Source organism: Cervus canadensis, chromosome X (assembly GCF_019320065.1).
Source record: "Cervus canadensis isolate Bull #8, Minnesota chromosome X, ASM1932006v1, whole genome shotgun sequence".
NCBI classification, from domain to species: Eukaryota; Metazoa; Chordata; class Mammalia; order Artiodactyla; family Cervidae; genus Cervus; species Cervus canadensis.
In genome coordinates, this window is record NC_057419.1 from 55,696,136 (window position 1) to 55,718,817 (window position 22,682).

Sequence of the window (22,682 nt, forward strand, 5' to 3'; positions counted from 1 at the left end):
ACCCCACCTCTTATTCATTCTAGTCTCTGCACCAGCAGGACGAAAAAATTAACTATGGGATAAATTTTCCTGAGGACATTGCTCAAGACAGCTCTGAATATGGAAGTCTCCAGGAAAATTTTTAAAAGACATCCTTTTCCATAGTGTATTCTCTCAGGAATTTTCTGTCACCTATCAATCCAGCCATCCATCCATCCAATACACAGTGTTTAACACATGGTAAGTGCTAACTGCCATGCTTAGCACTGGGAGGGACTGGGGTATGTGTGTTTATTTTGGTACATACCATGAGGTTCCGGTTTCTGTTGCCGTTTAGTAGATAGATACCTAAGGTATTCATTCCAGCACTTTTTACTGAAGTGAACTGCCGTTTCCCTTGTAACTCTGAAGACCTCCTTGATTTCCTACTAATATTAACAGTGGAACTTATATAGGTATACGAGGCTCTGCCCCTGGGCATTCTATTCTGTTCTAGAGACCCTGTACAAGAATATTTAAATCACGGTGGCGTTAAACACGTTTTAATATCTGATAGGGCCAGTTTCTGCGCAGTGCACATTTTTTTTTTTTTTCCTCTTTCAGGAACGTGTTCGGGCCCGCGGCAGGGGGCGGGGTCGCGCCTCCTCCGCGGCTCTGGTTCCAGTGGAGCTTCACGGACGCAGAGATGGAAATCCCGAGGCTGCTCCCGACTCGCGGGATGCGACAAGGCGGAGGGGCTGGCAGCCCCGAGGGCGGCGGCCGGATCCGCGGAGGTCCTGACCTGCGGGCCGGTCAGGCCCCGGCGCGCCGCCTCCTGCTGCTCCGGGGCCCCCAAGATGGCGGGCCCGGGCGGCGGCGTGAGGAGGCCAGCGCGGCTTCTTCGTGCCCAGGCCCGGGCCCGAGCCCGTTGGCGCTGAGGCCCAATGACGCTAGCGGCTCCGGCAGCGGCGGCGGCAGCAGCGGCGGCGATGACTTCTTCCTGGTGCTGCTGGACCCGGTGGGTGGAGACGTAGATACCGCGGGCGCTGGCCAGGCCGCAGGGCCCGTGTGGAGGGAGGAGGCCGGGCTGGGCCCAAGGCTCCTGGGGGGCGAAAGCGGCGCGAACCCCGAGGGCCGCCCTGCGCTGGGCCCCAGCTGCCTGTCGGCTATCCCCGCCCCAGTCCCGGCCTTGGCCCCGATCCCCGCTCCAGGCCTGGGCCCTGCCGCGGCCTTCGCAGGCACTGTCACCATTCACAACCAAAACCTGCTGTTGAGCTTGGAGAACGGCGTCCTCACTCTGGCCACGCCCCCACCGCCCGCCTGGGCGCCTGGGGTCGCCCCTGCCCCGCAGCCCGGGGGTCTGATAGCCCCGCAAGCTGGGATCCCGCACGCCGCACAGCCTGGAGACTGTCCGGAGCTGCCGCCCGACCTCCTGCTGGCGGAGCGGGCAGAACCTGCGCCTGCCCCAGCGCCCAAGGAGGAGGCGGAGGGCCCGGCTGCTCTTGAGAGCCCCCGCGGGCCGCCAGGCCCTGGCCAGGGCGTGTTGCTGTACCTGTGTCCTGAGGTGCAATGCGGACAAACCTTCGCCAAGAAGCACCAGCTGAAGGTGCACCTGCTGACACACAGCAGCAGCCAGGGCCAGCGGCCCTTCAAGTGCCCCCTGGGTGGTTGCGGGTGGACCTTCACCACCTCCTACAAGCTCAAGAGGCACCTGCAGTCACACGACAAACTGAGGCCCTTTGGCTGCCCAGCAGAGGGCTGTGGCAAGAGCTTCACCACCGTGTATAACCTCAAAGCACACATGAAGGGCCACGAGCAGGAGAACTCATTCAAATGTGAGGTGTGTGAGGAGACCTTCCCCACGCAGGCCAAACTCAGCGCCCACCAGCGCAGCCACTTCGAGCCTGAGAGGCCCTACCAGTGTGCGTTTTCCGGCTGCAAGAAGACATTTATCACAGTGAGTGCCCTGTTTTCCCATAACCGCGCCCACTTCAGGGAACAGGAACTCTTTTCCTGTTCCTTTCCCGGCTGCAGTAAACAGTATGACAAGGCTTGTAGGCTGAAAATTCACCTTCGGAGCCACACTGGTGAGAGACCGTTCCTTTGTGACTTTGAGGGCTGTGGCTGGAACTTCACTAGCATGTCCAAACTCCTAAGGCACAAACGGAAGCACGACGACGACCGGAGGTTCATGTGCCCCGTGGAAGGGTGTGGTAAATCTTTCACAAGGGCTGAACATCTGAAAGGCCACAGCATAACCCACCTGGGCACGAAGCCTTTTGTGTGCCCGGTGGAAGGTTGCTGTGCCAGGTTCTCTGCTCGCAGTAGTCTCTACATTCACTCCAAGAAACACTTGCAGGATGTGGACACTTGGAAAAGCCGATGCCCAGTCGCCACTTGTAATAAACTCTTCACATCCAAGCACAGCATGAAGACCCACATGGCCAAAAGGCACAACCTGCGCCAGGATCTCTTAGCTCAGCTGGAAGCTGCAAATTCTCTTACACCCAGCAGTGAACTTACCAGCCAGGGGCAGAGTGACCTCAGTGATGCTGAGCTTGTGTCTCTCTTCTCTGATGTGCCTGGTAATAGTTCTGCTGCAGTACTGGACACGGCATTGGTGAACTCTGGGATCTTGACTATTGATGTGGCTTCTGTGAACTCAACTCTGGCAGGAAACCTCCCTGCTAATAATAATAATTCCTTAGGGCAGGCGGTGGACCCTCAGGCCTTGATGGCCACCAGTGACCTTCCTCAAAGTTTGGATACCTCACTCTTCTTTGGAACGACAGCAGCAGGTTTTCAGCAGGGTCCCTTAGATATGGATGATGTCTCAAGTCTAAGTGCGGGGCCATTGGCATCTCTGAGTTCTTTGGCTGTGAAAAATTCGAGTCAGGAGCCCCAAGCTTTGACCCCTAGCAGTAAGCTAACAGTAGACACAGATGCTCTGACTCCTTCAAGCACCCTTTGTGAAAACAGTGTCTCAGAACTTCTGCCACCAACCAAAACTGAATGGAATGTACATCCTGACTCTGACTTCTTTGCACAGGAGGAAGAAACCCAGTTTGGATTCTCCAATCCAGCAGGAAACCATGGGTCTCAGAAAGAAACAGATCTTATCACAGTGACTGGCAGCTCATTTTTGGTATGAACTAAACTCTGTTCATTCCTTGCCACATGGCTTACTTTTATTGATGACACTCAATTTTGAGAATATTCTGGACTGAATGCTTAAATACAGTCATTTCTTACAGGTCTGAAGAAGAACAGAGCCCTGGGCTGCAAGTTTGGAGATTTAAATCTTGATCTTAGAGTCTGGAACTGGCAGGTTGTGTGACCTTGAACAAGCCACTTATCCTATCTGAGCCTTAATTTCCTTATTTATAAGATGAGGTGGTTTGAATAGATTGTTCATGAGGTCATTTTAGCTCTATTTTCTTGAGTTTGTGCTCTTTTGCGAAAATTTTAGGACTTTTTACAATGATTAACAACTGCATGTGCTGCTAATGTAAGGAAAAGTGCACTGAGAGTTAATGATTTGAGAACATGGAACTGGTGTTTAACTTTAAAATTTTAGTCGAAATTTTTTGCAGTGCCAAAATCTCTCTAAAATCTAGTGGTAGTGCTTAAAAAAGAAAGCTGAAAGTCTGGGTTAGCTCTTTTTACATTTTTATCTTTCTAGCCTCTTTTTTTTTTTTTTTTGATGGAAAGCTGTGTTGGCGAAAGTGCCAAGTGTTTGATATGACTCAGAGTCAGAAATATTGACTTTGTGGTGTTGAAAAAGTGGCCTTAAATAAGTCATTTTCTCTTACTAACCCTTATTTCCCTAGGTTTCATGACTTCATTGTAATTTACACATACCTGATGCATTGTAGACTTCCTTTTCTATCCTATTAGTTAGGTTTGGAGGGAAAATGTTTTGTACTTTGGCATGCTTTAGTGAAATTTTATGACCTTTTCTGCCCTCTCATTCCCTTCTTCAAAGAGAAACAAGTAGCATAAATTAACATCATGTTGTGCAGACAATAATGTTTGATGCAGGTTAACAAACAGAAAAGGGAATCTCTGTCTCCCACAGATTAAGGAATTTTTACCACACAATTCTGTGACTTTGCCAACCTGTTCATTAGACCAGGACAGTGTTTTTGCTCTGCCTTCAAAGCTGTCTTGTAGAGTGACGGGAGAGCCTGTGGTTCCAAGAAAATCTGGAAATGGACCAGAAGATTTTCTTCCCTCTGTGCTCCAGAGAGTTCACTGTTTGCCTTCTTCCAGAGTTGGAATGAGAGATTTACTTTGCATTTTGAGTAAATATTATGTCTTACCTGAGCATAGCATTTTATAGTTTATGTAGCACTTTCACAACTGTTATATTTGATCCTCACGATATTTTGAGATAATTGTGGCAAAGTTGCAACTATAAGTCATATTAATATTTACCTAACTCGTGTCTGTGTTTGTGTGTGTGTATGTGTGTGTGTGTGTATGCACATCAACTTTCATTCTACTCTTCAGAGTTTCATGGTAACTTTTGTTTATAACCACTTGTTCTGTTCCACCATAATTGATGTCTGTTACCTTCTGCCAGCTCTGCCCCCTCTCTAAACTATTCTCTCACATGTGCATTACATTCCTTGCCATGATCTCTGTTTTTTTAAATAGGTAAGTTTTTTTCATGGTCACCATCTCTCAACCATTCAGGACATGGCCCATTTTTTCAGTCCCAATATTTACTGCAAGTCTGAATTAAGAAATTATTTTCTGGAATTAGAGGTCAGAGTGTTTGTAATATGAATCAAATAATAGTGAACATATTTTATGTAAGGTTTTAGTCAGACATGTAGTTTTTTATTTTTCTAATTTTTTTTTTTTTTACCATGTAATTCTGCTAGCAAACACTATTGCTCTGAAGCATTCTAATCCAGTACTGTTTGTATGTACGTTTGTCGATAACAATTATCGTAGCACTTTGGCAGTGCACTTTATAATTTGCCATCTTGAAATGCATCTGTACTGTCTAATTTTTAAATTGGTTGTACTCATTCAGTGAAAAAGCAAAAAGTATACATCAGTTTGTAACCCAAAGAAATGGTCAGAGTGTAATTGTTTCTAACCGTTTAACAGTTCTCCCTCAGCACTTTCAAAATATTTTAAGCCCATTTTAGAAATGTGTTGTCATCACTTAAGTCCAAGAGGAAGGTCTTAAGCATCTGTTAATATATATAACCATAAAGATATTTTAAAATCCTGTCATTTTGTTTCTTTTATCCCTCATTAAAAATGATCTTAAAATATGCTTTTGTTATATTCTATGGCATTGTCAAAGGACAGGCTCTATTTTTCTTGAAGATAAAAATCTTGTATTTATGGGCCCATATGGTTTCTTTCAATACCTTTTTTCCAAACTGACAGTGAACATAGCATGAAACTACAGTCAGAAATATCACTGCAAACATTATGGTTAATTTTTGTTAGTGTTGGCATAAATTTGCCATTCAGAAGAAAACAATGGGGTATGATTTAATATTATCTCATTTGCTTTTTGTGCTTTTTCAGTCTTTGATTTATTAAAATTTTACCAATTGAAATCCTAATAACAAAATACTTTGTAGAAAGGTTTGCATCCCCAGGGTGTTCATCATGAGTTAAAATACTTTTATCTTGACATTTTTACCTTGATCTCACTATAGTATTACATAATTGAAAGCCTTGAGTAATAGAAGTGAAACTTGATATAAGAGTCATTTTTCTCTGGATCAAATACTTCATATTCCTATCCAGGAAAAATTAAAAAAGGGTATTTATGACTATTCCTTGATTCCAGATAAAGCATTAATTCCCTGTTTGTGAATATCCATAATCCCTTAGTAATTACTGACATCAAACAGATCCACTTGATGATTTGGTAATAAAACCTAATTTGGTTGCAACTCACTCAAACTATTGATAACAGTGATGATTGAAATATAAGACTGAGCTGAAATTTATGTAATTCATGGTTCTGAACAAAAGATTTGCTTAACAGTTTTTTAGAAAGTGAAATATATTATGTGCGTTTAGAGAACAGGTTATCAAGCACTTTGTCAGAACACAACTATATATTAAAAGCAAAACACTTATTACAAATGAATTTTTTATATTTTTCAAGTCTAAGTTGATTTGGTAACATTATAAACTTATTGTATATTTCATGCTAATTTACTGCCTATATACAAAATACAAGACAGAAGAGTACTAGGGATTCAGCTAAGAGGAATAAAATGTGAGCTACTTCTTAATTTTGGAGAGGAAATGCGAATTTACATTAAATATTTCACATCAAAACAATATCAGCAAGTGTGTTTTCAGACATTAAATTAATGGCTTGAGGGAAGGAGGAGCAATAGCTATGCTTTAATGTATTGTTAGATTTAATTACATAGATAAGAAAATAGATAAATTCCAGTCAGGAAAAAAAAAGCACAAGGAAAGAATTTGAAATGCAATTGGTCACAAAACACTTGGAAAGACAACTAGCTCAAATGCAGGATGCATGTTTGATAAGTGCTAGGTCTTAGGATTAGATTGCAAATATGGAACCAATCTCTGAAGAACTATGAAAACCAGTCACACTGGATAGGACTTTATTCTGGACATGTTTAAGAGTCAGTGAAAATATTAATATTTAAGAAGAGAAGTTAAATGATGAACATATAGAAAGTTTAATATAGTAGACATGTACAATGTGAATTTGGTTAGGGGAAATAGGAAAATCATTTAGGACTCTACTGTAATAATTTCACAGTTCTGTGATGAAGGCTTGGACTGGAGTTGTGGCAGAAAAGGACAGATTGGAGATGTTTCTAAATTGGAGAAACATACAACTTCGTGACTCACTGAATATGTGAGACATCTATGAGAAAACAGAAGATCAGAAATGATACTTTAAGGATTTTTTTTGAAAACTAAAACTTACATTTCATTAACATAAAACAAAAGGTTGGGTATTGACTTTTTTCAGAAATATATACTGAAAGAAAATTAATTTAGGGCATGTTTAATTTATTGAGAAGTGAAGAATCAGTTTACCCTGAATAAACTATACATATTGTGGGTTATACACACCATTAGACAGGGGCCATTTCATCTCTCTTGGCTCCTTCATATAGTCTCAGATTTACATTTGATGTCTGTACACTGGTTTGCCTTTGAGTGTTAACATCTGCAGTCATCTTCAACCTCATACAATACTCTCCCACAATACTCTGCATCAAAATGTGCTATGTTACCTCATGTGACAATATTTTCTTACAATTCTCTTCCCTACAATGGATATTCAAAAGATGTTTTATGTAGTACTTAGTAATATAATAAATCACTTCTCCAGAATTGAGGGGTGCTGTGTAGTCATTACTTTCAATAGTTCCTCAATATAAACTCTGCTAGATTGAATTTTGCCTATATTTTTCTCATATGAGAAGAGATAGTACCAGAATTGTCCAAAACTAACTTCCATGTGATCCTTGGGGCTCTTTATTCATGATTCCCTCTGTGACCAACAATGTGGTGTAGGAACTCAGTCACAGGGATCACATCTTCTCTTATTTATATATCCTAGCATATTTTCCCATTTTTTTGTTACCCTTACCATTAATGGTGATAACTCAGATGGAATGGAATTCAAAGAAAGAGAGAACAAAAAAGTAGCATAAATAATTACATAGCAATTATGTTTTGTTTGATGGTGAATTTTTCCATCTGATGTTCTGTCATCAACAGAACACTTCATCTCATTCTGATTTTCTGCTGACATTTCAGTCAGTTCAGTTCAGTCGCTCAGTCATGTCCAACTCTTTGTGACCCCACAGACTGTAGCATGCCAGGCTTCCCTGTCCACCACCAAGTCCTGGAGCTTGCTCAAACTCATGTCCATCAAGTTGGTGATGCCATTCAATTATCTCATCCTCTGTTGTCCCCTTCTCCTCCTGCCTTCAGTCTTTCCCAGCATCAGGGTCTTTTCTAAGGAGTCAGGTCTCCGCATCAGGTGGGCAAAGTACTGGAGCTTCAGCTTCAGCATCAGTCCTGCCAATTAACATTCAGGGCTGATTTCCTTTTCAATTGACTGACTTGATCTCCTTGCAGCCCAAGGGACTCTCAACAGTCTTCGCCAACACCACAGTTCAAAAGCATCAATTCTTCGGCACTCAGCTTTCTTAATATTCAAATTCTCACATCCATACGTGACCACTAGAAAAACCATAGCTTTGAGTAGATGGACCTTTGTTGGCAAAGTAATGTCTCTGCTTTTTAATATGCTGTCTAGGTTAGTCATAGCTTTTCTTCCAAGGAGCAAGTGTCTTAATTTCATGGCTGCAGTCACCATCTGCAGTGATTTTGGAGCCCCAAAAAATAAAGTCTGTCACTGTTTCTATTGTTTCCTCTGTCTATTTGCCATGAAAATGATGGGACTGGATGCCATGATCTTAGTGTTTTGAATGTTGAGTTTTAAGCCAGCTTTTTCACTCTCCTCTTTCCCTTTCATCAAGTGACTCTTTAGTTCCTCTTCACTCTCTGCCATAAGGGTGGTGTCATCTGTATATCTGAGGTTATTGGTATTTCTCCTGGCAATCCTGATTCCAGCTTGCACTTCATCTAGCCTGGCATTTCACATGGTGTACTCTGCATAGAAGTTAAATAAGCAGGGTGACAGTATACAGCCTTGATGTACTACTTTACCAATTTGAAGAAAACTCAAGCAATGAAAAATAATATATAGTCAAGTTCTAAATAGTTATACTTTAGAATGATAAAGATTTAAATAGCAGCTGGTCATTCTTAGAGTATGGACTAAAAATTGTGATAAGAAAAAAATTCAATACACAGATTATCAAAGGTACTTCAAAAATTTTTAAGAATCTAAACTTTAATTTGGGATACAGCAATTACATTAAACTATCCTAAATTAAAATTTAAACAAAATTGTGAGTGGTACTTAAATAATTATAGCAAAATCCTTTGGCAAATACATTTTAAATTATGCTTTATTTTTATTTATTCTATACTGGAATCCTGAATGTAGTATTATATATGAAAGTGATCTTCTGGAAATCATATAAAATAAATGTCATTTTCAAAGAGAGAACTATAGATAACAGTACTAAGATAAATAAAAGTTCTTAACACATTTGGAAAAGGGAACAAAGTCCACCATAGCAAAGCAGGACTCTCTTTAAAGACAAGCAACACTGTGTTTCTGAGATGAAAAACAATTACAAATGGTAGCAAAAACAAAGACATTTCAGCTCTAGGCATTCTCCCTTTGGAATGAAGCCAAAAAATTGTTAATCTTTAGCAGGCTCTATTTCCCTTTCTTGTTTACCTGATACAGTGGAGGGATAACTGTGGTATAAAACAACATTATGCTGGATGTGGAAGAAAGAAGCTGGTTACATATCTGTTTGTGGGGAATTAGCCAAAACAGAGAGCTGAAGTGGAAATTCCTCAGGCAATGACTCAGTGAATAGAGTAAAAGTTCATTCCAGGATAGTTCCAATTTTAGATTGTGTACTGCTGGACAGATGTTTTTTCCTCTTTATTCATGTTGGAATTAATTAATACCAAACATAGCATTTGATGTTTCTAAGGAAATGCAACATTTTTTCTCCCTTAAAGTCACCTTATGTTCCTGTGCTTCTTGGAGTTTATTATTATTATTTTATTGTTAATTATCAATAATATAAATAAGAACTCTTATCAGATGCCATTACATACTAGTAGAAAAAAGGGGACGTCATATTTATTATTTTTGCATCACTTACCAGAATGTTGATTAAGTAAAGCTTATTTTTCTATTTCTTTTCCTTTGAAGATTCACTTTCCCATGGCTATGTCATTGTTTATGTACTTAGAAAGCAATAGGACTTTGGAGCATTGTTAAAATATTAATGTTTTTGTAATTATAACCTTAGTAATTTGGCTACCTTGAAAATAGAGAAACCTAGGCCAGATGTAAAACTACTTGCCTGGAGAGGGCATATGGAAAGGAATGAAGGAGAAATTCACTGGGGAAAAAAAAGAAATTTCTTTCTGTTATTAAATCAGACTTTGTTTAATCAATCCTTGTGATTAATCTTGTATATTTTACAGCATATTATAGTCTGATTTCAGAAGACTCTATATACAGGATTGAGTCTTTCTTTAGAAGAGACTTAAAAAATTTGGTGACATTTATATATTTAATTTTTATTGAATTATAATTGGCATACAATATAATGTTAGTTTCAAGTGTACAACATAGGGATTTAACAATCTTTTTTTTAACTTTTAATTAGTTCAGTTCAGTCACTCAGTTGTGTCTGACTCTTTGCGACCCCATGAACCATGGCACATCAGGCCTCCTGTCCATCACCAACTCCCGGAGTCCACCCAAGCCCATGTCCATTGAGTTGGTGATGCCGTGCTACGATCTCATCCTCTGTCCTCCCCTTCTCCTCCTGCCTCGATCTTTCCCAGCATCAGGGTCTTTTCCAAAGAGTCAGCTCTTCGCATCAGTTGGCCAAAGTATTGGAGTTTCAGCCTCAACATCAGTCCTACCAATGAACACCCAGGACTGATCTCCTTTAGGATGGACTGGTTGGATCTCCTTGCAGTCCAAGGGACTCTCAAGAGTCTTCTCCAACACCACAGTTCAAAAGCATCGATTCTTTGGCGCTCAGCTTTCACCATAGTCCAACTCTCACATCCATACATGACCACTGGAAAAACCATAGCCTTGACCAGACGGAACTTTGTTGACAAAATACTGTCTCTGCTTTTTAATATACTGTCTAGGTTGGTCATAACTTTCCTTCCAAGGAGTAAGCATCTTTTAATTTCATGGCTTCAATCACCATCTGCAGTGATTTTGGAGCCCAGAGAAATAAAATCAGCCATAGTTTCCACTGTTTCCCCATCTATTTGCCATGAAATAGTGGGACCGGAAGCCATGATCTTAGTTTTCTGAATGTTGAGCTTTAAGCCAACTTTTTCACTCTCCTCTTTCACTTTCATCAAGGCTCTTCAGTTCTTCTTCACTTTCTGCCAAAGGGTGGTGTTATATGCATATCTGATGTTATTGATATTTCTCCTGGCAATCTTGATTCCAGCTTGTGCTTCCTCCAGCCCAGCATTTCTCATGATGTACTCTGCATATAAGTTAAATAAGCAGGTTGACAGTATACAGCCTTGACATACTCCTTTTCCTATTTGGAACCAGTCTGTTGTTCCATGTCCAGTTCTAACTGTCGCTTCCTGACCTGCATACAGATTTCTCAAGAGACAGGTCACATGGTCTGGTATTCCCATCTCTTTCAGAATTTTCCACAATTTATTGTGATCCACACAGTCAGAGGCTTTGGCATAGTCAATAAAGCAGAAATAGATGTTTTTATGGAATTCTCTTGCTTTTTTGATGATCCAGCATATGTTGGCAATTTGATCTCTGGTTCCTCGGCCTTTTCTAAAACTAGCTTGTACATCTGGAAGTTCACAGTTCATGTATTGCTGAAGTCTGGCTTGGAGAATTTTGAGCATTACTTTACTAGTGTGTGAGATGAGTGCAATTGTGTGGTAGTTTGAGAATTCTTTGGAATTGCCTTTCTTTGGGATTGGAATGAAAACTGACCTTTTCCAGTCCTGTGGCCACTGTTGAGTTTTCCATATTTGCTGGCATATTGAGTGGAGCACTTTTACAGCATCATCTTTCAGGATTTGAAATAGCTCAACTGGAATTCCATCACCTCCACTAGCTTTGTTCATAGTGATGCTTCCTAAGGCCTACTTGACTTCACATTCCAGGATGTCTGGCTCTAGGTGAGTGATCACACCATCATGATTATCTGGGTCATGAAGAAATTTTCTGTACAGTTCTTTGTATTCTTGCCACCTCTTCTTAATATCTTCTGCTTCTGTTAGGTCCATATCATTTCTGTCCTTTATTGTGCCCATCTTTGCATGAAATGTTCCCTTGGTATCTCTAATTTTCTTCAGGAGATCTCTAGTCTATCCCATTCTATTGGTTTCCCCTATTTCTTTGCATTGATCACTGAGGAAGGCTTTCTTATCTCTCCTTGCTATTCTTTGGAACTCTGCATTCAAATGGGAATATCTTTCCTTTTCCCCTTTGCTTTTTGCTTCCTTTCTTTTCACAACTATTTGTAAGGCCTCCTCAGATAGCCATTTTGCTTTTTTTTGCATTTCTTTTTCTTGGGGATGGTCTTGATTCCTGTCTCCTGTACAATGTCATGAACCTCCATCCATAGTTCATCATTTTCTTTTTAATTTATTTTTTATTGAAGTATAATTGCTTTGCAGAATTTTGTTGTTTTCTGTCAAACCTCAACATGAATCAGCCATTGGTATACATATATCATTTCCATTTTGAAAGTCTGTCCCATCTCCCTCCCCAACCCACCCCTCTAGATTGATACAGAGACCCTGTTTGAGTTTCCTGAGCCATACAGCAAATTCCGGTTGGCTGTTTATTTTACATGTGGTAATGTAAGTTTCCATGTTACTCTTTCCATACATCTCACCCTCTCCTCCCCTCTCCTGGTGTCCATAAGTCTATTCTCTGACTGTTACTCCACTGCTGTCTTGTAAATAAGTTCTTTAGTACCATTCTTCTAGATTCTGTATATATGTGGTAGAATACAATATTTATCTCTTTCTTTCTCACTCACTTCACTCTGTATAATAGGTTCTAGGTTCACCCACCTCATCAGAACCGATTTAAATACATTCCTTTTTATGGCTGAGTGACCTGCCTCTTGAGAAACCTGTATGCAGGTCAGGAAGCAACAGTTAGAACTGGACATGGAACAACAGACTGGTTCCAAATAGGAAAAGGAATACGTCAAGGCTGTATATCGTCACCCTGCTTATTTAACTTATATGCAGAGTACATCATGAGAAACGGTGAGCTGGAAGAAGCACAAGCTGGAATCAAGATTGCAGGGAGAAATATCAATAACCTCAGATATGCAGATGACACCACCCTTATGGCAGAAAGTGAAGAGGAACTAAAAAGCCGCCTGATGAAAATGAAAGAGGAGAGTGAAGAAGTTGGCTTAAAGCTTAACATTCAGAAAACTAAGATCATGGCATTTGGTCCCATCACCTCATGGGAAATAGATGGGGAAACAGTGGAAACAGTGTCAGACTTTATTTTTGGGGGCTCCAAAATCACTGCAGATGGTGACTGCACCCATGAAATTAAAAGATGCTTACTCCTTGTAAGGAAAGTTATGACCAACCTAGATAGCATATTAAAAAGCAGAGACATTACTTTGCCAACACAGGTCCATCTAGTCAAGGCTATGGTTTTTCCAGTGGTCATGTATGGATGTAAGAGTTGGACTGTGAAGAAAGCTGAGTGCTGAAGAATTGATGCTTTTGAACTGTGGTGTTGGAGAAGACTCTTGAGAGTCCCTTGGACTGCAAGGAGATCCAACCAGTCCATCCTAAAGGAGATCAGTCCTGGGTGTTCATTGGAAGGACTGATGCTGAAGCTGAAACTCCAGTACTTTGGCCATCTCATTGCGAAGAGTTGACTCATTGGAAAAGACCCTGATGCTGGGAGGGATTGGGGGCAGGAGGAGAAGGGGACGACAGCGGATGAGATGGCTGGATGGCATCACCGACTCTATGGGCTTGAGTTTGAATAATCTCTGGGAGTTGGTGATGGACAGGGAGGCCTGGCGTGCTGCAAATCATGGGGTCACAAAGAGTTGGACTCGACTGAGTGACTGAACTGAACTGAAATGAATATTCCATTGTGTATATGTATCACAACTTCTATATCCATTCATCTGTTGATGGATATCTAGGTTGCTTCCATGTTCTACCTATTGTAAATAGTGCTGCAATGAACAATGGGATTCATGTGTCTTTTTCAATTTTGTTTTCCTCAGGGTATATGCCTAGAAGTGGGATTGCTGGGTCATATGGTGGTTTTATTTCTAGTCTTTTAAGGAATGTCCATACTGTCTTCCATAGTGGCTGTATCAATTTACATTAACCAACAGTGCAAGAGTGTTCCCTTTTCTCCACACCCTCGCCAGCATTTATTGTATGTAGAATTTTTGAGGGTGGCCTTTCTGACCGTTGTGAGATGATATCTCATTGTAGTTTTGATTTGCATTTCTCTAATAATGAGTGATGTTGAGCATCTTTTCATGTGTTTGTTAGCTATATGTATGTCTTCTTTGGAGAAATGTCTGTTTAGGTCTTTTTCCCACTTTTTGATTGGGTTGTTTGTTTTTCTGGCATTGAATTGTATGAGCTGCTTGTATATTTTGAAAATTATTCCTTTGTTAGTTGTTTCATTTGCTATTATTTTTATCCATTCTGAGGGTTTCTTTTTTACCTGGCTTATAGTTTCCTTCTTTGTGCAATAACTTTTAAGTTTAATCAGGTCCCACTTGTTTACTTTTGTTTTTATTTCCGTTACTCTAGGAGGTAGGTCATAGAGGTCTTGCTTTGATCTATGTCATCGAGTGTTCTGCCTATATTTTCCTCTAAGAGTTTTATAGTTTCTGGTCTTACATTTAGGTCTTTAATCCATTTTGAGTTTATCTTTGTGTATGGTGTTAGAAGCATTCTAATTTCATTCTTTTACATGTAGCTGTTCAGTTTTCCCAGCACCATTTATTGAAGAGGTTGTCTTTTCCCCATTGTATATTCTTGCCTCCTTTGTAAAAAAATAAGGTACCCATAGGTGCATGGGTTTATTTATGGATTTCTATCTTGTTCCATTTGTTTACAATTCTGTGTTTGTGCCAGTACCATACTGTTTTGATGACTGTAGCTTTGTAGTATAATCTGAAGTCATGAAGGTTGATTCCTCCAGCTCCATTCTTCTTTCTCAAGACTACTTTGCCTATTTGGGGTCTTCTGTGTTTCCATATGAATAGTGAGATTTTTTGTTTTAGTTCTGTGAAAAATGTCATTGGTAATTTGATAGGGATCACATTGAATCTGTAGATTGCATTTGGTAGTATATTCATTTTCACAATATTGATTCTTCCTACCCAGGAACATGGAATATCCCTCCATCTGTTTTCTTTTGTCTTTTTAGGGAAGTTTATTCCTACAAATTTCATTCTTTTTGTTGAGATTGTGAATGGGATTGATTCCTTAATTTCTCTTTCTGATTTTCCATTTTTGGTCTATGGAAGCAAGTGATTTCTCTGTATTGATTTTGTATCCTGCAACTTTGCTAAATTCACTGATTAGCTCTATTAGTTTTCTGGTGGTGTCTTTAGGGTTTTTTTATGTAGAGCATCATATCATCTGCAAACAGTGAGAGCTTTACTTTTCTTTTCTGATCTGTATTCCTTTTATTTATTTTTCTTCTCTGATTTCTGTAGCTAGGACTTCCATAACTATGTTGAATAATAGTGATGAAAGTGGATACCACTGTGTTGTTCCGAATCCTAGAGGGATGATTTCAGTTTTTCACCGTTGAGAATAATGTTTGCTTTAGGCTTATCATATATGGTTTTTTACTATGTTGAGGTAGGTTTTTTTCTATGCCCATTTTTTTTGAAGAGTTTTAATCTTAAATGTGTGCTGAAATTTTTCAAAGGTTTTTTCTGCATCTATTGATATTGTCATATGATTATTTCTTTCAGTTTGTTAGCATGGTGTGTCACATTGATTAATTTGCATATATTGAAGAATCCTTGTGTTCCTGGAATAAACGCTACTTGATTATGTGGTATGACCTTTTTGATGTGTTGCTGAATTCTGTTTGCTAAAATTTTGTTGAGGATTTTTGCATCTATGTTCATCAGTGATATTGACCTGCTGTTGCTTTCTTTTTGTGTTGTCTTTGTCTGATTTTCGTATGAGGGTGATGGTGGCCTCGTGGAATGTGTTTGGAAGTGTTCCTTCCTCTCCATTTTTTTGAAAGAGTTTTGAAGGATAGGCATTAGCTCTTCTATAAATGTTTGATAGAATTCTCCTGTGAAAGCATCTCATCCTGGGCTTTTGTTTTTGGGGAGATTTTTTATCACAACTTCAATTTCAATGCTTGTAATCAGGTTGTTCATAATTTCTATTTCTTCCTGGCTCAGTCTTGGAATATTGAACTTTTCTAAGAATCTGTCCATTTCAACCAGGTCATCTATTTGATTGCCATATAGTTGTTCAAAATAGTCTCTTATAATCCTTTGTATTTCTGCATTGTCTGTTGTAACCTCTGCTTTTCATTTCTAATTTCGATTTGATTATTCTCTCTTTTTTTCTTGATGAGTCTGGCTAAAATTTGTCAATTTGGTTTATCTTCTCAAAGAAACAGCTTTTAGTTTCATTAATCTTTAATATTGTTTCTTTCATTTTTTTCATTAATTTCTGCTCATATCTTTATGATTTCTTTCCTTCTACTTATTTTGGGGTTTTTTGTTGTTCTTTATCCAGTTGCCTTAGGTGTAAAATTAGGTTGTCTATTCGATGTTTTTCTTTTTTCTTGAGGTAGGATTGTATTGCAATAAATTTCCCTCTTAGAACTGCTTTTGCTGCATCCCACAGGTTTTGAGTTGTCATGTTCTCATTGTCATTTGTTTCTAGAAATTTTTTGATTTCCCTTTTGACTTCTTCAGTAACCTGTTGGTTATTTAGAAATGCATTGTTTAATCTCCATGTGTTTCTTACAGGTTTTTCTTGTAATTGATGTCTAGTCTCATAGCATTGTGGTTGGAGAAGATCCTTGATATGATTTCAACTTTCTTAAATTTACTGAGGTTTGACTTGTGACCCAAGATGTGATCTATCCTGGAGGGTGTTCTATGTGCACTTGAGAGGAAGGTATATTCTTCTGCATTTGGCTGGAACATCCCCAAGATATCAATGAGATCCATCTCATCTAATATATCATTTAAGACTTGTGTTTCCTTATTAAATTTTCTGTTTTGATGATCTGTCCATTGGTGCGAGTGGGATGTTAAAAGTCTCCTGCTATGATTGTGTTACTTTCAGTTTCTCCTTTTGTGTCTGTTAGTGTTTGTGTTTTTGTATTGAGGTGCTCCTATGTTGGGTGCATAGATAGTTACAATTGTTATGTCTTCCTCATGGATTGATCCCTTGATCATTATGTAGTGTCCTTCCTAATCTCTTGTAATCTTCTTTATTTTAATGTCTCTTTTGTCTGATACGGGGATTGCTACTCCAGCTTTCTTTTGCTTCCCATTTGCATGGAATATATTTTTCCATCCTCTCACTTTAAGTCTATATGTGTCTTGAGGTCTGAAGTGGGTTTCTTGTAGACAGCATATATATGGGTCTTGTTTTTGGATCCATTCAGCCAGTCCGTGTCTTTGGTTGGAGCATTTAATCTATTTACATTTTAAGTAATTATTGATATGTATGTTCCTATTGCCATTTTCTTAATTTTGGGGGGTTGATTTTGTAGATATTTTTTCTTGTCTTATATTTCTTGACTATATAAGTCTGTTTAACATTTGTTGTAAAGCTGGTTTGGTGGTACTGAATTCTCTTAACTTCTGCTTGTCTGAAAAGCTTTTTATTTCTCCATCAGTTTTTAATGAGATCCTTGCCAGGTAAAGTAATCTTGGTTGTAGATGTTTCCCTTTCAGTACTTTAACTATATCCTGCCATTCCCTTCTGGCCTGCAGAGTTTCTGCTGAAAGAACAGCTGTTAAATGTATGGGGTTTCCCTTGTATGTTACTTGTTGCTTTTCCCTTGCTGCTTTTAATATTTTCTTTGTGTTTAGTCTTTGTTAGTGTGATTAGTATGTGTCTTGTCGAATTTCTACTTGGGTTTATCCTGTATGGGATTCTTTGCACATCTTAGACTTTATTGACTATTTCCTTTTCCATGTTGGGGAAATTTTCAACTATAATCTCTTCAAAAATTTTCTCATACCCTTTCTTTTTCTCTTCTTCTGGGACCCCTATAATTCAAATGTTGGTGTGTTTGATATTGCCTCAGAGGTCTCTGAGACTATCCTCAGTTCTTGTCATTCTTTGTACTTTAATCTGGTCTTCAGAATTTATTTCCACCATTTTATCTTCCAGCTCACTGATTCTTTCTTCTGCTTCAGATATTCTGCTATTGATTCCTTCCACAGTATATTTAATTTCAGTAATTGTGTTGTTTGTCTCTGTATGTTTATCCTTTAATTCTTCTAGTTCTTTGTTAATTGATTCTTGCATTTTCTCCATTTTGTTTTCAAGGTTTTTGGTAATCTTTACTATCATCATTCTGAATTATTTTCCAGGTAGTTTCCATATTCCCTCTTCATTTATTTGGACTTCTGTGTTTCTAGCTTGTTCCTTCATTTGTGTAGTATCTCTCTGCCTTTTCATTATTACTTTTTTTTTTTTAACTTACTGTGTTTGAGGTCTCCTTTTCTCAAGCTTCAAGGTTGAATTCTTTCTTCCTTTTGGTTTCTTCCCTCCTAAGTTTGGTCCAGTGGTTTGTGTAAGCTTTGTAGAAGGTGAGGTTTGTGCTGAGTATTTTTTGTTGTTTTTGTTTGTTTGTTTTTCCTCTGATGGGCAAGGTTGAGTGAGGTGGTAATCCTGCCTGCTGATGATTGGATTTGTACTTTTGTTTTGTTTGCTGTTTAGATGAGGCATCCTGCCCATGGTGCTACTGGTGGTTGGGTGATGCTGGGTCTTGTATTCAAGTGGTTTCCTTTGTATGAGTTCTCAATATTTGATAGTTCCAGGGTTAGTTCTCTGATAGAATAGGGTCTTGGAGTCAGTGTTCCCACTCCAAAGGCTCAGAGCTTGATCTCTGGACAGGAACAAAGATTCCACAATGGTTTCTTATGGCATTAAGTGATATTGATACAAATATCCAAAAATGAGAAAACAAAGATGAACCCCATACAAATGGCAGTTGCAAAATCAGGCAAATAATTAAAGTAATGGAATATAAACTTATACATATACACCCATAAGGAAAGTCAAAACAGTCCAACAAAAATAAAGTACAGTAGACTGACACAACGCACAAAGAAAATAAAAAATTATATTTACCAGTTAAGAACAAAACTAACTGAAGCACAACTGGAAAACAAAACTAACAAATATGTTGAGAGGAAAGGAAAGAAAGAAAAGAAAGAAGGAATAGATATGCAAAGTTAAGTGTAGGTAGGTGAAGAAGATTTATATCCATTAATGATTAACTCAAGGGGCAAAGACCAATAGGAAAGGCAAACAAAGGGATAAATTTAGAAAAATATAATAGGTTTAAAAAATTAAAAATTGAAATTATAAAAAAGAGAAAAAAAAGAAAAAAATGGAAGAAGAAAGAAAAAAAAAACTCCACAGAACTGCAAAATCCCAATGTAGAGGCAGAGGTTTATAACAACAATAAAAAGTGTGACTGAATATACACAAATACATATACATCCTTAAGCAAAATCAAAACAGTCCAACAAAAGTAAAGTATAATAGATTGACCCAGCAAACAAAGGAAACCAAAAATTATTTCTACCAGTTAAAAACAAAACTAACTAAAGCACAAACTGGAAAACAAAACTAAAGCAAGATGCCAATTGGGGAATAAAGCAATGAAAATAAAACTAACAAATATGCTGAGAGGAAAGGAAAGAAAGAAATAATACATATGCAAATTTAAATAGAGGTATATAAAGCAGATTTATATACATTAAAGTTTAACTACAAGGGAAAAAGTACAGTAGGAAATGCACATAAAGAAATAAATGTAAAAAATAATAGTAGGTTTAAAAAATTAAATATTAAAATTTAAAAAAGAGTAAAGAAAAAAAAAAAGGAAAAACTTCACAGAACTGCAAAAGTCTAACTGCAAAAAGTAGAGGCAGAGGTTTATAACAACAATAAAAAAAGTGACTGAGAAAAGAAAAGCTCAAAAGCTTAATTAGATTTCATAGTGCTGATAAAATCGACAACTACAACGGCGGAGGTGGGGGGTGGGCGGGGAGAGGGGAAGAAAAGAAAAGAAAAACAAAATCCAACAGAATCTACAGAGCGAGTGAAAACATAAGACTAATAAAAGTTTTTCTTGAGTCACTGCTGTCAGATTCCTTTCCATTGCTAGGAGTCACAGTCCACCTTACCTCCCTAGGATGCCCTCCAACACTGTACTGCTCTCTGGACCTGCTGTGGGGGCTGCTCATATTCTAATCTGGTCCTACTCCTGTGTGTTCTTGTCTCCAATGTCCACAGCTATCAGAACTAGTGCTTTTTCTTTTGTGGGGGCTCTCAATGTCTTTTTATATATTCCATAGACACAGAGTCTGCCTAGTTGAACATGTGGATTTAATCTTCAGCTTGTACAGCTGGTGGGAAGGTTTTGGGTCTTCTTCCTTAGTCACACTGCCCATGGGTTTCAATTGTGGTTTTATTTTCACCTCTGCATTTGGGTCATCCACTGGGGTTTGCTCCTGGGGCTGCCCTGGAGGACTTGGGTTTGCCCCTCTGAGGGCCACGTGTGGAGGTGAGGCAGCTGCTTGGGTCGCAGGGTTCTGGCATCACCAGGTACTCAGGGGAGTTGGCTAGGCAGCAGGAAATATAGTGCTCTAGAAGGGTATGGCAACTAGTATTGGCCAATATGCTCCAGTATTCTTGACTGGAGAGCCCCCCTGACAGAGTAGCCTGGCAGGTCACAGTCTACAGGGTCACAGAGAGTTGGACATGACCAAAGCTACCCTGCACACATAGCCTCAAGGCTTTTTTTTTTTTGCCTTTGGTAGCTCTGCACCAGTGAGGGCTGAGTGTGTACATGGCACAGCTGCTTGGCTTGCGGGGACCCTGATGGCGGCAAGTGTGCAGGGACACGAACTGCCTCTGCTGGAGGAGTTATGGCCCTATCAGAGTCTTTTTTTCAAGCCTCTTATAGCTGGTGATCTTTGGCCAGTCTTTCTCCATAGCTCTGCCTGTTCAGGCACTTAGAAGGCTCCCTTGCCTGGGGTCCTTCTCTGTTGTTCCGTGCATCAGGCATTTAAAGTGGCACCCTGGGTGGGGTCCTATTCTGTAGTTCAGTGCTTCAGGCATTTGATGCGCCAGCCTCTCTATTGTTAAGCTGCCTGATGTGATGCTGGCATGTGGGGTGAGAGGCTATGGTGATGGCTCCACCCCCTATGCATGACTCAGCTGTATTGCCTTGCTTCCATGACTGCCTGGCTTTCTTTCACAGGCATTTCCCACCACAATCTCCTCCCTCACACCCTCTCTATCTGTCTCTCTGCAGTCAACAGCAGCCCTCACCCTGGGATTGCTCCACAGTCCCTAAACTCCAGCTCCCAGCCGCTGCACCTTCCAGGGGACCTGCATCCCTGTCCAAGGTATGTATGACTGAGTCAAGGACTGTCTGATTCTCATTCCATTTAGGCTGCCACAGATCAGCTGTTTCACTCTCACCCTTAAATGTTTCTCCTCTGACTCAGACAATTTCCCCGATGTGGGGATGGGACCCCTGCTTCATTTAGCCCACCTGCCAAGGGCAGGTCCAGTCCTACTAATACTCCTGTTTTTTCCCCCTAGTTCCTTCCTCCTACTGAGTTTTGAGTGGTTCTATATATTCTTTTCCACTGGTCAGATCCTCCTGTCTGCTCTCAGCTGGTGCTCTGCATGCACTTCTGTGTCTGAAGGTGTATTCCTGATGTATCTGCGGAGAGAGATGTACTCCACATCTATCTACACCTCCACCATCTTGTTCTCTTGCTCTTGTCACATTTCTTTTTATCAAAAGACTTCGAGAAAGCAAAATGGAAGAGAAGCATTATATTAAATGAGATTTGACAGTTTTATACATTGTGAAATGATCACCGCAATAAGTCTAGTTTTATCTGTCACCATCCAAAGTTATTACAATATTATTGACCATATTCCCTATGCTGTGCATTACACCCCCAGCCTTGTAGTTGGAAATTTGTATCTCTTAATCCCTGCACCCTTTTCGCCTGCCTCCCACCACCTCCCCTCTGACAACCACCAGTTTGTTTTATATATCTATAGTAGGCATTGGATAGTCCTTTTTATTACTAAATCTGTGTACCAAATCTACTGACTATTATAAAGACTCGCTGCTTAGGATCTTGTTTGCAAAATGATTCTTGTTGTCCTTCACCTCAGATTCTTTTGGGGTAAAAAATTCCTCAAAGATAAAATGTTACCTGAATTTACAAAAATCATTAAGGATTCTTCCCAGAAACAGAAATGAAAATTTAAACAACAAAAAAAGATAAGTTTTCTCTATAGTCAAATGTTTAGTCTTTTCTTCAGTGTCTTTGGTCTGTAACATCTGTATAAAAGCTTAATGGCAATTTTTCAATGCCCAGTATTTTCCAGTTACAGTTAACGATATGAAACCTTCAAATAGATGTTATTGCAACATAAATCATCTATCTAATACTGTCTAAATTTCAGAATTTTTATAAAGATAAGAAGTGAAGAGAAAAGTTTGTCAAATTTAGGCTTGCCTGTTGAAATGCCAAAATGTGGTCAAATTAGATGCTATTAATTATTTTACATTTTTGGTGTTTTACTGTTTGGTGCTTTCAATTCTTTCTACAACAAAAATTTAAAAAGTATTTTAAACTTAAATGTAAAGTTGATAATTCATTTTTTATTGATTTTCCTTTGCAAGATTGATGCATTCTTGATTCAATAAACATTCAGATAACCTATAGGTTATCTGTTTTGAAACTACATTGTATATTTTAATCATTCCTTGCTTTAATTTTTAAGCTACCAAATAT

At 39.3% G+C, this 22,682-nt stretch overlaps 1 protein-coding gene across 2 annotated transcripts; it reads left to right on the plus strand.

Annotated features, from left to right (window-relative positions):
- The first annotated feature begins 586 nt into the window (after positions 1-586).
- Positions 587-21,231, plus strand: LOC122435217 (zinc finger X-linked protein ZXDB). 2 transcript variants are annotated; one of them, XM_043459209.1, is made up of 2 exons: positions 587-3,103; positions 21,173-21,231. In XM_043459209.1, exons 1-2 carry the CDS (start codon positions 665-667, stop codon positions 21,212-21,214), a joined length of 2,481 nt encoding a protein of 826 aa, XP_043315144.1. In that variant the 5' UTR covers positions 587-664; the 3' UTR covers positions 21,215-21,231. The 2 variants fall into 2 exon arrangements, with proteins under 2 accessions (XP_043315144.1, XP_043315145.1); XM_043459210.1 differs by lacking the exon at positions 21,173-21,231 and adding an exon at positions 3,213-6,631.
- Positions 21,232-22,682: the final 1,451 nt, after the last annotated feature.